The sequence below is a fragment of the Leucoraja erinacea genome, chromosome 15 (genome assembly GCF_028641065.1).
Source record: "Leucoraja erinacea ecotype New England chromosome 15, Leri_hhj_1, whole genome shotgun sequence".
NCBI classification, from domain to species: Eukaryota; Metazoa; Chordata; class Chondrichthyes; order Rajiformes; family Rajidae; genus Leucoraja; species Leucoraja erinaceus.
In genome coordinates, this window is record NC_073391.1 from 18469482 (window position 1) to 18485232 (window position 15751).

At 39.9% G+C, this 15751-nt stretch overlaps 2 protein-coding genes across 2 annotated transcripts in view; both read right to left on the reverse strand.

Annotated features, from left to right (window-relative positions):
* btbd16 (BTB (POZ) domain containing 16) overlaps positions 1–13117 on the reverse strand; it is an 84214-nt gene extending 71097 nt beyond the window's left edge. The window contains exons 1-4 of the mRNA XM_055646802.1: positions 10757–13117; positions 6846–6918; positions 4854–5004; positions 2805–2949 (exon numbers count right to left, since the gene is read on the reverse strand). Of these exons, the coding sequence (XP_055502777.1) occupies positions 2805–2949; positions 4854–5004; positions 6846–6918; positions 10757–11148 (761 nt within the window). The 5' untranslated portion in view covers positions 11149–13117. The remainder of the gene's footprint in view (positions 1–2804; positions 2950–4853; positions 5005–6845; positions 6919–10756) is intronic.
* A 459-nt stretch (positions 13118–13576) lies between these two features.
* The window catches only part of LOC129704006 (uncharacterized), a 234455-nt gene continuing 232280 nt past the window's right edge, over positions 13577–15751 (reverse strand). The window contains exon 34 of the mRNA XM_055646803.1: positions 13577–14141. Within this exon, the coding sequence (XP_055502778.1) occupies positions 14076–14141 (66 nt within the window). The 3' untranslated portion in view covers positions 13577–14075. The remainder of the gene's footprint in view (positions 14142–15751) is intronic.

The window sequence follows — 15751 nt, forward strand, 5'->3', positions numbered from 1 at the left end:
CATTCCTCTGGTTTGTTGCTTTCCTCTGGCCAATTTATATGCCTCTTCCTTGGATTTAACACTATCCTTGATATCCCTCGTTAGCCACGGTTGTGCCACGTTCCACGTTCCGCCAGACAGGGATGAATAATTTTTGGAGTTCATCCATGCAGTCTTTAAATCTTTGCCATTGCATCTCCGCCATCAACCCTTTAAGTATAATTTGCTAGTCTATCCTAGCCAATCCCGTCTCGTACCTTCAAAGTCTCTGAATTAATCGTGTCAGTCTCCATCCTAATGCAGAATTCCATCATATTATGGTCACTGTTGCCCAAAGGGCTTTGCACAACATGATCGCTAACTAATTACATTTCCTCAATACACAATACCCAGTCTAGGATGGCCTGCCCTCTAGTCAGTTCTTCTACATATTGGTTTAAAAAAACATCCCGTATACATTCCAGGAAATCCTCCTCCTAAGGCTGCTTCCAATGTGGTTGGCCCAATCTATATCTATATATATATAAAACTCAAATCCATCCGACGTCCGCCTGCAGTACGGATCCCTTCCTGCCTTTTGATTCGTTGACGGCTGCTCCTTCCTATCAGCTTCCAACACACTTCGAAACAATGTTGCAAGACAGGAACACTGAACTTTTCACTGCTGCAGCAGGCAGGGGAGGTGCAATTGAGGGAGGCAGGGGAGTGCTGGAAACTTACATTTGGCAACGGCTTCAGTTCCATTGGAGGAGACGGGTGCATGGTGGAATATTGGGTTGGGGGAATCACACCATTGGGGGAGCAGACCCAACGGGTCTGCACTTGGTCTAGTATACATTAAAGTCACCCATGATTACTGCTGTACCGTTGCTAATTTCCTGCTTGATGCTATCCCCAAACTGAACTACTGGTGTTTGGTGGTCTGTATACAACTCCAACAAGCATTTTCTGCCCTTTGCTATTTCACAGTTTTACACAAACTGATTCTACAGCATCCAAGCTAATGTCTCTCCTTGCTATTGCATTAATCTCCTCTTTACCCAGCAAAGTCACCCAACCTCCTCTTCCTTTCTGTCTATCCTTCCTGAATATCGAATGCCACTGCATGTTTAGTTCCCAGCCTTGGTCACCCTGGGGCCATGTCTATGTAATTCCAACTCTATTATATTCCTTAACTACTAACTGCACGTTCAATTCATCCACCTTATTAGTTGATCCCATTGGCGTCTGCAGCCTTCACTCTGCTTCCACAGCACATTGCAGTGAAGAAGATGGCACTGGCTACCACCGATTGGTAGAACATCTGCAGCTTACTACAGCCTTCTCAAAAAGTACAGCCAGCTCTGTCCCTTCTTATACAGAGCGTTCCTGGACCCGTCCATGTTTACTGTCCAGGTACACTCCAAAGTATTTGTACTCCCTGGTAAACTGCCCATCCACACCATTAATGGAGACAGGGTACAGAGGTGTCCACCACAAACTCCTAAATCTTGTCGGTGTTGAGCTGTAGGTGATTCAGCCCACACCACTCAACAAAGTTGTTTCTGAGAGGGTAATGAGATTAAAATAATGTTTCTGAGAGGGTAATGAGAATAAAATAAATGTGGAGAGAGGAGTCATGTTCATAAGTTTTCAGGGCATTTAACCCTCATTGAAACTTGGTTGATATTATAAAGAAAGTAAATTATGTCATGGGCATGACAGGGTAGACACTGTTTCCTCTAGTGCAAGAGTCTTGAAATGAGAGGATATACTTAAATGGTAAGGGAAAAGTAATTTTATACTGAGCTGTATTGCAATTTCTTCTCACAGATGGTAATGGAGTCCCAGAAATTCTGGAGGCTATTTTTCTGAGAAAGTTAATGATTTTTCAAATATTTGGGATTTGAGTTGTGTGGACTTGACAAAGAAGTGTTGAAATTTGCAGCAAATCGACCATCATCGTATTAAATTGTGGGATCGGATCGAGAGGTCAGGTGGCTCATTCCTGCCACTATTTTCTTGTATGTATTCGTTTGTGAGAGTTACAGGGAGTAATGTAGTCGAAATAACTTTAGGTTCCAAATTATGCTCAATTAATATACATCAGAGCCATCATGCAAATGTTTGCAAAATGCGAATGATTAAGCAAGATTTTCATAGGTAGACAAAAATGCTGGAGAAACCCAGCGGGTGAGGCAGCATCTATGGCGTAAAGGAATAGGTGACGTTTCGGGTTGAGACCCTTCTTCTTCGTCCTTCGCTCCATAGATGCTGACTCACCCGCTGAGTTTCTCCAGCATTTTTGTCTACCTTCGATTTTTCCAGCATCTGTAGCTCTTTCTTAAGCAAGATTTTCATCCTGTTTGCTAAAAGCATCATCAGCCATCATCAAACTCTGCTATTTTTTTACTCATAATCACATAGGTGGGTAATATACATTCAATGAAATCATAGTAAATACTGGACAATTGAATGAGAAGTTTGGTGAGAAGACATAAAAACATTAGCGCAAATAGGTAATATCTAAAGCTTTTTGTCATCAATTAATCATTTGAAGTCAGGTTGCTATTGTGCTGCAATGGAGACCTGAGTAGGGCTGGCTGGACAGAGGTAAACATCATTGTAAACCGTATACTAATCATGTACTAACTAGTGTAAACTAATTGTCACTGTAAAGCTTATTGCCACTTCGACAGCTCAAAGATACGTAATATCAGGAGAGTCCTAAGCTTTACCATTCAAACGCAAAGGAGCAAAGCAACTCTACATCGACAATAGCAGCAGCTGCATAATTTGTAGGTACACTTCATTTATTTAAAAAATGACCTGTACAAGATTCCTACCTCCTTTTATTATAAACTGGTTCATTTGAATGTCTAGCTTTCGAGACAGGATAACACTTTGGCAGATAGGGCATACAGCTAGAATCCTGAGTTGCAGATGTACATATATCATTTTCTGCAGTCCATGGGATCGTAGGAAAATCAGCTAAACACAGAAAACAGATTTAGTTACAATCTTCAGATATCAGGGTACTACCTTAAATAATCCTTTCATTATGACTTGGGACAGGGAGCATTGAACTCCAACAACATTGGAAGGTTGTTGCTTTGATGGCTCATGATATTCAGTTGCGCTAAGGCTCCTTGTCTTAATAGGCATCAAAGAAGCAACCTTCCAATGTTGTTGGAATGAATCACACTCAGTCACTCTTGATGGCACACACCGTGTTCCAGGTTAAACCCAAACTATGCAGGAGTAAACAAATTATTGGATAGTAACTGCTAATTAATAGAGAGTAACTGCTAATTCATAACCTTATATGCAATCGGCCCCGACCACAGGTGAACTAGAGGAAGAGGACTGAACTTTGTTGCCTTCTCTCTCAGTGGGAAACGTTGGATTCCACTGTGGGGGGGATGTTTTTTATGTTTATTGTTAAACTCTATAGTGTTGTGTTTATCTTATTTGTGTGCTGCATGGTAACTCAAATTGCACTGCACCAATTGGTGTATGTGACAATAAATATCCTTTGTCCTTTTTGATAGCCCTCCCTTACTATGCTCTTGATTCACAGTACAGATTAGATGGCAACTGTATCTTTACCATAAAAAGGAATAAAATGCTGGATAACTCAGTGGGTCAGGTAGCATCTTTTAAGGGCATAGATAGATGACAATTCAGGTTGGAACCCTTCTTCAGACCAGTTTGTAAACCAGCATCTGCAGTTCCTTGTTTCTCTCCTTACGATATATCTTTAAAAGGAGGCTGATCACATTGATTATAAGGTTCATAAGATTCATTTATTGTCACATACACCAATTGGTGTAGTGAAATTCAAGTTGCCATTGCAGCACATTAATAAGAATACAACATAACATTATAAAGAAATTTAACATAAAACATAAAAACATCCCCCCACAATGGTTCCCATTCTGTGAGGGAAGGCACAAAGTCCAGTCCCCATTCCCTTGTCCACCCATAGTCGGGCCTATTGAGGCCTCCGCAGTAGCTGCTACGGGGCCCGATGTTTCAGGCCCTTCTCGCCGGGTGATGGTGCTCTGGCGTTGGGAGAACCCTCTCAGCAGCTTGGGATGCCTGGAATGGGCGCATCCTTACCGGAGACCGCAGCTTCCGAAGCCAACAGGCCGCGCTGGACGGAGATCCACCTGTTTAGTTTAGAGATACAGCTCAGAAACAGGCCCTTCGGCCCACCAAGTCCGCACCGACCAGCGATCCTCGCACATGAACACTATCCTACACACACTAGGGTCAATTTTACATTTGCACCAAGCCAATTAATCTGCAAACCTGTACATCTTTGGAGTGTGGGAAGAAACCGAAGATCTCGGAGAAAACCCACATAGGTCATGGGGAGAATGTACAAACTCCCTAGAGACAAGCACCCATAGTCAGGATCGAACCTGGGTCTGTTTAGCGCTTGTTGATATAAGAGCGGATATTAGTGGTTTAGGAGGCTTACATTGTGTACTTCATTTGATATTTCATTTGTTTTAACAAATCTTATAAGCGTTGTTTAGTTAATATATTTTGGATGCGTAACGTGGGAGATGATTTAAAAAAAATTAAGTAATAGCTTTTATACTTACTGTAAAGTGGACTAAGATACTTTATGCTCATCTTAAATACCTCATCTCTTTCAAACCTCTGCAATACCGTAATGAGATTGAACTAATATTAAAGTATGTCTATACTTAAAAACACAATATAGCAGGATTGTGGGAAAAGAGCAGATCATAGCTTTTTTCAAACGAACCAGTATAAAAAAGATACTCTCATTTATGATTAAAAACATTATATTTGAAAGTGATTGCACACAAGTATCTTTCTGAATATTAATATGCAAAGCCTACACATTCAAGTTCTGCTACCTGTCAATATTCTTTGTAATGTCTCATTGAAGCACATTTGAACTGCTTTTGTCTCCTGTGCTCTTCCTAACAAATCAGAACCCAAATCCTCTTTTGCCTGACATCGATTAGTTATGCCGGCTTGTGTACGTACTTTATTAGTTAGTGAAACCTAGATTGTAGGAGAAAATAAATCATTTTGTGAGTGTTACACTCAATGCTATACAATTATTCTTGCACTAATGCATTAGCTAAACTACAACATACCACTTTGTTTAAAAAGACTGCAAATATTTAAGTGATTTTCTTATGTGTCAACAACTGCTTTGTATTAGTAATCAGAACATAATGCAAATAAATTAGATTTACCAAATATTGCAATCCAATGGCAAGAGGGACAAAGCAACACATGGATCAGAACAATTTTCACATGGATCCTTAATCTACTGTGAATTACATTGAATGGTGATGTGGACAATGTATTTGGTAATGGTGCTTCTTGGTACGAAAAGATCAAAGAGTCCTGCATTTTCACTGTAAAGGGCATTCCACACTTCAAAAAATATACTTTTGTTAACTTCAAGAAACCATGCATTGGCTCTGGTGCTGACCACAAATGAACAGATTATCAACACTTTTGAAACACAAATAGATCATGCTAATATTATTCAGCAGATCTGGCAACATCTCAAGGTAATGTTTCAGGCTGAAGATCCTTCATAAGAACATATCCAGCTTTTGCATCAGAATTCCATTGTCTGGAATTTATTTTTATTTAGCTCACAGTTCCCATGCAGACTTAAATAGAGAATTTCCAATTGCCCATTTCTGTACAGTCAAATGAATCCCAAATTTTATGGAAACCGATTGAATGTGCTTTGTGGCATTTATTATGCCTGATGGTTACATAGTAAAACTACGGATATCCGACATGCACAAGACCTCGATGGTGTCACATTAGCAAATATTCTGAATTTTTGTTATTTGCATTAATAACCCAACACATTTTATTTCATGTTTAGATGATACCCCAGTAAATTAGATAACTAGAGAATGCAAAAGAAGCAGAGCCTTGATCAGTTGAAAGAGAATGAAGAACCAGGCCTTCAGTGAGTTGGTGGAGTGTCTTGGAATCTGGGACATAGTGAGTCTGGTAGGAGTTCAACAAACATCACCTGCTCAGCCATATGTTAGATCATCAGGATTTCTGAATGGTTGGATAGTGGATCATCGATGTTTTACTGTTATTTATAAAAATGTGCCACTAATTAGAAGGGTATAAAGAGGGGTAGTAAACAGATCCTGAAAATTAATTCTTGAACTAAAAATGAGAAAAAAAACCTCCTGTGATTATTCAGAAATAAAATAGCCCAGATTTTCCTGGGAAATGCTGGTTGTTCCACATGGACTGTTGACATTTCCCTCCTTGGATGGCAGGAAATCTGTGCAAGTATGGAGTTCCATGGCCTCGGATAGCCCAAACTTCCTGAGAGGTGCTTTCCAGTAATTTCCCAACTACCAACTTCCTGCATTTCAAAATCTGCCTGTTGAAGTTAGATTATCAACTCCATCCTGAATTCTCTAATTACTCAAGGAATTAAGAACGAGGGAGATCAAGACAATCAAAGGACAATGTGCAAACTCTACTCAGAGGTCAAGATTGAAGCTGGTCACTGGAGGTACGAGACAGCTGCTGTTATTCTTGCATCACCACGACAGCCATCTACTGGTTATTGGCATGTTTTTATTGTCTTCAACTGTGAATAATCCAAAATAGTTATTTAAAGTCCCTTCCATTTCTCTTTTCCCATTACTAATTCATTAGTCTCGTCCTTCACAGGGCCAATGTTTATTTTAGCTACTCCTTTTAGCTTACTTTTAACCAACTCGCAGAAGTCTTAACTGTCTGTTTTTATATTATTTGCTAGTTTACTCTCATAATTAAATTAATACAAGCATAATTGCATTCATGGAAGACAAAGAGTTTTCATAAATTTAGCTAAGTTCACACACCTCTTTCAGAGTTTGGTATATAGCTTGCGGTAGAATATCTGATAGTAATAAATCAGAGCCTTGCAGTAATGTTCTGCAACAACAAGAAGAACAATGATAAGAAATATTTTGACATTTACAATGTTCACAAAGGTCTGTTTGATTGGAGATAACTGATGTTGATAAGAAATACATGATGTTTGATAACTGTATTTGGATCACTATGAGCCTACATTAATTCAGTATGAATGTATTATTCTAATATTAATTAATCTTACTAAACAAGGTGATAGATCAAGTAATAGATAAGGAAATAAATTGCCAACCCCACTTTGCGTTTTGAACAACATTCACAAATGCCCCCAGGATTGGTTAATGGAGGGAAGTATAAATTATAGCCTTCTTTGGGTCTGTTCGCTGGCTTCAAATTATTTCTTTGTCACATTCCTGAAGAGATCAGTCATCCAAAATCATGATCCCCGTGTGGCAACTGTTTAGTATGCTACTAATTTCTACTGGATCAAAATTTCACACATAAATTGTTTAGCAATAGAGGCACTGTGCCAAAACATAAATCAATAGGCAAGAACTATTATTAAATTTGGAGGTAACTAGTTAGCATCAGCAGCTAATTAACATAATTTTGCTTATCAATTAATTTATTTATTTCACCCAGAATTCTCACAACACCCGAGATTCTGAATGTTATATATCACAAAGAATTTTCAGTATGCACATTGTTATATATAGAAATAAAACAATTTCTAATATCACCCTTTTTCATAAACAAATTGTTTCCTTGCAGCACTTCAAAAACCTACAGGTTTGTATGTTAATTAATTTCTGTAAATTGTCCCTCGTGTATTGGATAGTGCTACTGTTACGGGGTGATCGTCGTCTGCGCAGACTCAGTGGGATGAAGGGCCTGTTTCCACGCTATCTCTAAAGTCTAAAGTAAATTCGAACTAATACAGACAAAGCTTTTTTTAAAAGCCCTTTATTGTTTTAAAGCCTGCAGGGAAAAAATAGTTAAGTTAGTTAGTTTAGTTTATTGTCACTGTACCTGCACTGTGAAAAAATAATGTTGTTATTTTGAGTCTGTAACTCTCTAGCCCTTAACCCAATTTTCCTCATTGACAAAATTGTTTTGTGCCATAATTTTCTACAAGATTTCTTAGGAATGCAACTATTACATTAAAGCAGTACTACCTCTATTTGTGTAGACTTCTCATGCCATGATAAGCTTCTGCAAGCAGTGACAGGATAACCCATCAGTTTTTACACATGCTAACTATGTACTAATAAACACCTATGGTTAAACCTACCTGCATCCAAGGACTATTCATCCTTCTCACTCCTTATCCACACCACCACAGTAAATCTTCTATAAATTCACATTTTCCAAAATGACTTGGCCCTTTGAACCCTCTGTGCTTTTTAACATCAAGTATATTATCAAGAAAAATACAACTGCGATGTCACCACAGAAAACTTTTATTATTAACACACAGCAACAGAATTAATATACTATTGATTCAACAAACATTAAAAAATTGATTAAAGATCAAAGACATGAAAACTAATGCTACAGTAGAAAAAACAATGACAATCAATATACATACTATAAATCAGCCATACAGAAGAATATTTTAACAAAAAACAGTATTTGCTGTTGCTGATACCTGCATTTAAGAAGTCATATATATATTGTGTCCTACAAAACATGATCTCGTCGATGTCGCCAGCGTTTAGTCTCCGCCCAGCTCGGCCTGTGGACTTCAGAAGCTGCGGTCTCTGGGTGGAAGCGGCCGATTCGGAGGCTCCGGGCCGCTGAGAACGTTCGAGGTCCTGAACTTTGGTGCCTTCCCTCACAGTGGGAAATGTTGATTCCGCCGTGGGGGGATGTTTTTTATGTTTTGTTAAATTCTAAAGTGTTGCGCTTATCTTATTGTGTGGTGCATGTTAACTCAAATTTCACTGCACCAATTGGTGTATGTGACAATAAATGCCTTTGTCCTTTCTCTGCATCCTCCTCAGTGGAGAAGGAGGGGAAGGTAAGAGTGAACCATTTTGTTCATTGTGAAATGGAATCTGGGTTTCTAATGACAGGACAATATCATAATGTTTCACTATCCTTAATCTATTTCTGTTCTTAGCTCTGTTGAGCCTTAACATGGTTTTAACAATCCTGCAGAATTTGTGCATGTTATGCTGCATCTTAGTTGCTGCATCTCCCGCATCTTTCCAACCATCAAAAGTGCTTTTGGTCATTGGCTTTACAGATATGACTTCACTCTTCAGGTGCTTTTTAGAACCATTTATTTTTCCCTTTTTGCACGGTGAAGTTTTCAAGACAAAAATACCTTATGTTTACAGTTAATTAGCTCTTGGATTGTTAAGTCACTCTCATTAAACCATCCCAAGGTATTCTAGTGGGATATACACAGATATTATTTATGGAGAACTTCAGCATCGTTCAGATGCTGGGGACTCGGCATTTGGTTGGTGTCTGTGAGCTTTCCCATGAGGTCCTCTTTGAAAAGGGATATCTTGGAGGTTGGGAGATTTTCTATGTCGATTTATTTCTGGAAACATTTCTGTTGCCAATTTCATTTTGGGCAAGGACAACAGAGAAAACAGAATAAAACCTGGTGCAAAAGCCAGAAGGAGCACACCACTTGCAGTTAATACACCTGTCTATTCAAACAAATGCATATAATTCCTCACATGTGGCAGAATCTGCAGGTCACACAGTGGCTTCATCAGCCACATTAGAACCAAAAGGCATCCCGGCAAGCAGCACGTGGAGAAAGGAATCGCAACGACCCGCCGTCGCATCCTAACTACAGGCCGCAGAACACGAGATGCGTCATGTAGCTGCAGAAGGTTCCCGAGCTGCAGGCGGGCTGCCGAGAGCCAAGAGCCATGCAGCGGGAACCAGGCGGGGAGCCACCGAGATCGAAGATGGGACCCATGGTGGAGCCGCTGAAAATCATGGGGGACTCAGCCGAAGTTGTCGCTGAGATCAAACGGGGCCTCAGCGGGGGCTGCCAAGATCGAAGGGGGGCCTGCCTGGGGGCCACCGAGATCAAAGGGGGGCCACCTGCTACCTCATACGGGGGCAGGCCTGGTTTGCGGCTGCAAGGAAATATAGACTGTTCGGTGAACTTTTTATAACTTCGTCAGCGCCAGAAACATGGCGACTCTTTGCATACTGACTGGATGGTCTGCTGTATGATTATACCGGATAGTATGCAAAATCAAAGAATTTCACTGTACCAAGGTACGTGACAATAAAGTACCATTGATCATTGATTGATTGATTATTGATCAGAAAATTGATGCAGGTCAACCTCAACCCTGAGGGAATTTTACTAATAGATATTCAATATGAATTTCTGGTATCAGAATGGATGGCATGGACATTTTAATTAAATGTTATATTCAATGATTGAACTATACTTTCAAAAGCTACCAACGAATATTCTCTATTTCCAAGTTTCATTAAAATAAAAATCGCATAATTTTCCAATATTTACGACTCATGCCAAGTAAAAAAAATCAAGAATAAACATTAAAATATTTTAAAATCACAAAAATAAATTCCCACGTTTAAAGTTAGATCAACATATTTGCACCAACAGAATAGCTTTGAAATGCAGGTTTCTACAAAATGTGTCTCATTGGTAATATTCTGAATGCACACGCTGGAAACTTTGTAAAGTTGTCGACTGTAACCATTAAAGTAGACGTGTATACTTTGCCGCATTGGCATTGCTGACCGAGGCGGGTCCTCCCTGCAGGTTTGCTGATAGCATAGCCATTTGGCCATGACTTGAAGCATTTGCTGCCACGGAACAAACTCCCGCCCAAAGATTATAGAGGAGCTCCTCTAGAATCTTTGCTCCCGCCCGCCCAGCCGCTTCACTTACGTCGAACGCCCGCTCGTGTTTTTGCGCATTTTCGGAAGCCGCGGGCTGTAGGCCACTGACATCCTGGGCTGCAGTGCGCCTTTCCTCGACTCTCCCGCGTCGTTGTCGTCCCCTTCCTTCTCCTTCCTCCTTCCCGAGTCACCGCTCATTCTCTCTCCGCCCGCGTTCATATTAATTACAGATACCCAGTAAAACCTTACTCTGCTGCCCCTAGGCCTAGACCCCGTCGCCAGGCAACGCCGGGGCCGAATACTGGTTCCCATGGTGAGCCGAGACGCGGTCTCCTTGGAAACCCAAGTGCAGCGCCAGGCCTTGCGGCCACGACTCGACCTCCTGCTGCAGGCAGGCAAAGTGTGCATCATTATACACACACGTACAGTGTAACAGAACATTAAAACTAGACCCCATCGTGGACTGGCACAGAAGAGTTGAGGCCTGGGGCAGAGCGGCCGTGATCGTATTGAATGGCGGCGGTCGGCTCGACGAGCCAGCCGGGTGGCCGACTCCTGCTCCAATATTTATTGTCTTGTATGATTCCACCGAGACCCATACGGACCGTAGCAAAAAAGTGTTACAGTCTAAAACTTACCAATGTCAAATGGGGTAATTCCAACAGTCAACTCTAAAATAGACACAAAATGCTGGAGTAACTCAGCGGGACAGGCAACATCTCTGGAGAGAAGGAATAGGTGACGCTTTGGGTCGAGACCCTTCTTCAGACTGATTTGAGGGACATTTACAGAAAAGAGCAAAGAAGACTGCTACTGTCAAAACACCTGTATGGTTTGGTCCAACCCTCTGATAAGGATATACAGCTGCCCCAAAACATAGGTTAGTTTCCCATGAATGGTCATCGACCTGACATGTTAATTATTTTTCTATGTTCACAGATGCTCCCTGACCTTATGAGTCTATCCAACATTTCTATTTTTATTTTAGCATACGCAATTTTTTTTTTGCTTTACAGTTATAGTGAGTACCATTAAGCTCCAGTGACTAAATGCAAGCATCGAAGTCAGCAACATTCTATAAACCCTCATGGACACAAAATAAAGTACATGCCACGTGAAATAAGATTGGATTTTGATAGCTTTACTCAGCAGGCCAGGCAGCATCAGTGGATAGAGAACCAAGAATCAATGTTTCAGGTTATTCATATGTAACTCAGGTGTTTGAAAAGTGGGGATGACCGGTAAAGAAAAAGTCCAATTGGGCTTCTGAGCTTCCTCTTGCACAATTATGCAATAACATATTTGCATATATTGTCTTTTACAAAACCTATCAATGACAGACCTCCTATGGCAACTGCATATATGTTGAACCAATTTTCTAATATATAGTATTAAGCATTAATATTTAAGCCTCCATAGGCTATATGAACATTTGGACATGGACAGGAACAATTTATAGGGAACTGAGCCACACATGGGCAGGTGGGACTAATGTAGATGGGCTCCTTGGTCGGTCACTGGGCCAGAAAATTAGCCAGGATCTTGAAAAATGAAAGACCGGGCCTGAAAGGTCAAACAGCATTTTCCTACACGTATTATATTTTTACTTTACGAATTACAACCAACTTCAAAATACTGACTTTCCTTCATGATGGTGCCCCATTGCTCAAAGGTGGAAATAATGAAAATAATGCTGGACACCAGAATGGGGATGAAATGGTGCTGAGAGAAAATCACAGTTAAGAGAGTCTTAGGATGGATGCAAATAGGAAAAGAGGAAGAAAGTCCCATTGTGAAGCCAATCAGGTTGGAAATCTGAATGTAATTATAAATCAATGGCCTGGGATTATCTTTGAAAACAATCAGGTATAATGGCAATGTTAAACAGGAGATAATTTGGGGAAGGGTAGTCTGTTATGGAGATGATCAGGTGGGCTGCGAATTCAAGCTTTGGAGGGAAGAAGGAGAGTAGGCCGTTGAGTGGATAAAAAGAAAATATGTGAAAGTGATACAGATTAATTTAGCCTAGTATGATCTAATCTTCCAACTTCTTTGAAATATTAACACCATATCAAAATGATGAGAAAATATAAACCAACAATGTGCCTCGAATTCCAACTTGCACTTGGTAGTACATGTCAAAAACACCAGCAGGTGGAAATCAATTCAGATGATCTAATGTCTTTATTGTTTTAGAAACTGGCTACGAACAAGAATCGTACAGCAAAACTGAAATGGGTCTGAGAGTAGTATAGAGAACAGAATGCAATGTCAGAATAAATACACATCCTTTTGATTTCTTTCAGATCAACATTTAAAAAAAGAAATTAACGTCAATCTAAATAGATATATTTTAGTATCAAAGCAGCAAACTTTGGAGTGTCTGAAAAATTGTGACCATCTCAAATATTGCACTTTTTGTTTTTTTGTTTTTTTTTTTTTTTTTTTTTTTTGTTTTTTTTTTGTTTTTTTTTTTTTTTTTTTTTTTTTTTTTTTTTTTTTTTTTTTTTTTTTTTTTTTTTTTTTTTTTTTTTTTTTTTTTTTTTTTTTTTTTTTTTTTTTTTTTTTGTTTTTTTGTTTTTTTTTGTTTTTTTTTTTTTTTTTTTTTTTTTTTTTTTTTTTTTTTTTTTTTTTTTTTTTTTGTTTTTTTTTGTTTGTTTTTTTGTTTTTTTTTTTTTTTTTTTTTTTTTTTTTTTTTTTTTTTTATCTTCATTTGGCAAGACAACAGACAAACGAATAAACTTGTGCAAAGCCAGAAGGAGCCAACCACTGTCAGTTAATACAACACCTGGTTTTTCCTCCAAAGAGTTAAGTTTGCATAGACTGCTCTGAGATAAAATTAAAATCAGTCATTTTTAAAAAACAGCAATTGTGATTTTAAACTAAATTTTATTTACAATAGAGAACTTCATTGACACATGCGTTTTTACAAATTCATTATGCAGATCAAGTCTAGATTCTTAAGGCTTCACTGAAAATTGGCAAGACTCCTCTTGCAGTAATGTACAGTATATTCAAACTTTAAACACAATACATGGAAACCCATAAAAAAAAACAAAAAATATAAATCAATCTCAATATCTAACACATCTTATCTAGCCTTTGAAGGACCAATCTCCCTGATACAGGAACTTTTACATCAACTTGCCTTGTGCCATACTACAATACAGCAGACAGTAAAAGGAAAATTTGCAAGGGCCATTTGATTGCTACATACATTAAACAGTCCTCATCTGAAAGAGAAATAGTGCACTAAAATGTGGTGAAAACCACAATGTCCACATAGGTCAGCATTCATTACTGCACCACAGGCTTTATTGCACTCAGTATTTCCCCACTAATCGACAACAACAAAAAAATAGGCGACATTAACTCTTCCCCATTTTGGCAATCAGTTCATCACAGATTTTTGTCAGTTCTTCCACTTCCTTATTCTGAAAAGAAACCAGAAATATATTGAATGTACATTTTTCCAGGTTTAAGAAAACGCACAGCTAGACAAAGGTATCTGCTCTACTAACAGCCATTCTCATAATATGTCTTTAGTGTGCACAGAAAAAAATTGCAGTAATAAACAGTTCAAAAAATATGTACAAATGAGAATGCAATTTTGTAAAGCAGATACTAATTGATGCATTTCAGCAGGTATTTTATTTGTTCTCTGGATTACTGCTTGAGTTGGATAATTATAAAATGCTGTGAAGGGTTAATTAAAAGGCAAAAACTCCCAGGCTAAAAAGGAACCTCTTTGTCCAATATCTCATGATTTCAGACCGGCAGTATTTCTTAGTGTCAGTTGTTGAGCTGTTCCCGATGAGTTGTGAGGCACCTCACACAAAGTTCACTTCTGATATTTGGTCCTACACCTGTTTATCTGATTCCTCAGCAACTAGGTCTTCCATTCATGTACTTCAGCAATCATAGATTGGGGCATTTTCCTTCTTTTGCCTCAGTCAGACCAATGCATGTAGATAAACACTTCCATTCTAATTGTTAACTCATGTGCTAAATCTCTAATTTAACTCTGCCATGGCAATTTCGATGGCACCACAATTGGGAGGGAGCATTTACTATTGATTAGATTAATGCATACAAAAATAAAATCTTCATTAGTTGAGAATCTCATGTAAATGCAACAAACAGCGAGGGAGCGAGTGATTATTGCGTTCAAGAACCAGCCCTCACCTCTAATGACGTGCCCCCCCCAACCCCTCAAACTCTCCCCCCCTCCCCCTCGCTCCCTCTCTGCCCCCCTCACGCACCCTCACTCCCCGCCCACCCTCTGTCCCTCTGTGCCGCCCTGTGTGTCTCTGTGTCCCTTTCTTCCTCTATGTCCCCCTCTCTGCCTCTGTGTCCCCCTCTCTGCCTATGTGTCCCTCTCTGCCTCTGTGTCCCTCTCTCTGCCTTTGTGACCCTCCCTCTGCCTCCCTATCCCTCTGAGTCCCTCTCTGTCCCTCGCTGTGCCTCTGTGTCCCCCTCTGTGTGTGCCCCTCTGCGCGCCTCTGTGTCCCTCTCTGTGCTTCTGTGTCCCTATCTGTGTCCCTCTTTCTCTATCCCCCCTCCCTCTTTACACACGCCTGCGAGTTGGGGGCTATACGTGAGTGGATAGGGCCGGGGATGGGGTAAAAGGAGTGAATGAATAATATTAATATAATATCAATGGGGGTGGTTAGTGTGTGTGGGGGGGTGGTTAGTATGTGTGTATGTGAGGGGTTGGTTAGTTTGGTTCACCAATCAGACATCTTTTTAAAATCTAAAGTGCTAAATCCAGCTGGTTGACGTCACAATGCATTTGCTCCTCGCAGCCAACTGCACAGTTTACAACACACTGCCTGCTGGGCACTGTTTTCCAGGAGTGACGTCACCACCCTCCCCCCTCACCACCCCCCTCGAGCAAGTGGGCTCTGTTCTGCTGATCCCAATGGCGCTTCCGGGAGCTTCAGAGCGCTTCCGAGGTCACGAGCACTCATAAGCTTCCCGGTTTGCTTTACAAGAACTTTCTCCTCACGGTCTGCTGCGTGATGTTCCACGCGCAGCAAGTGAA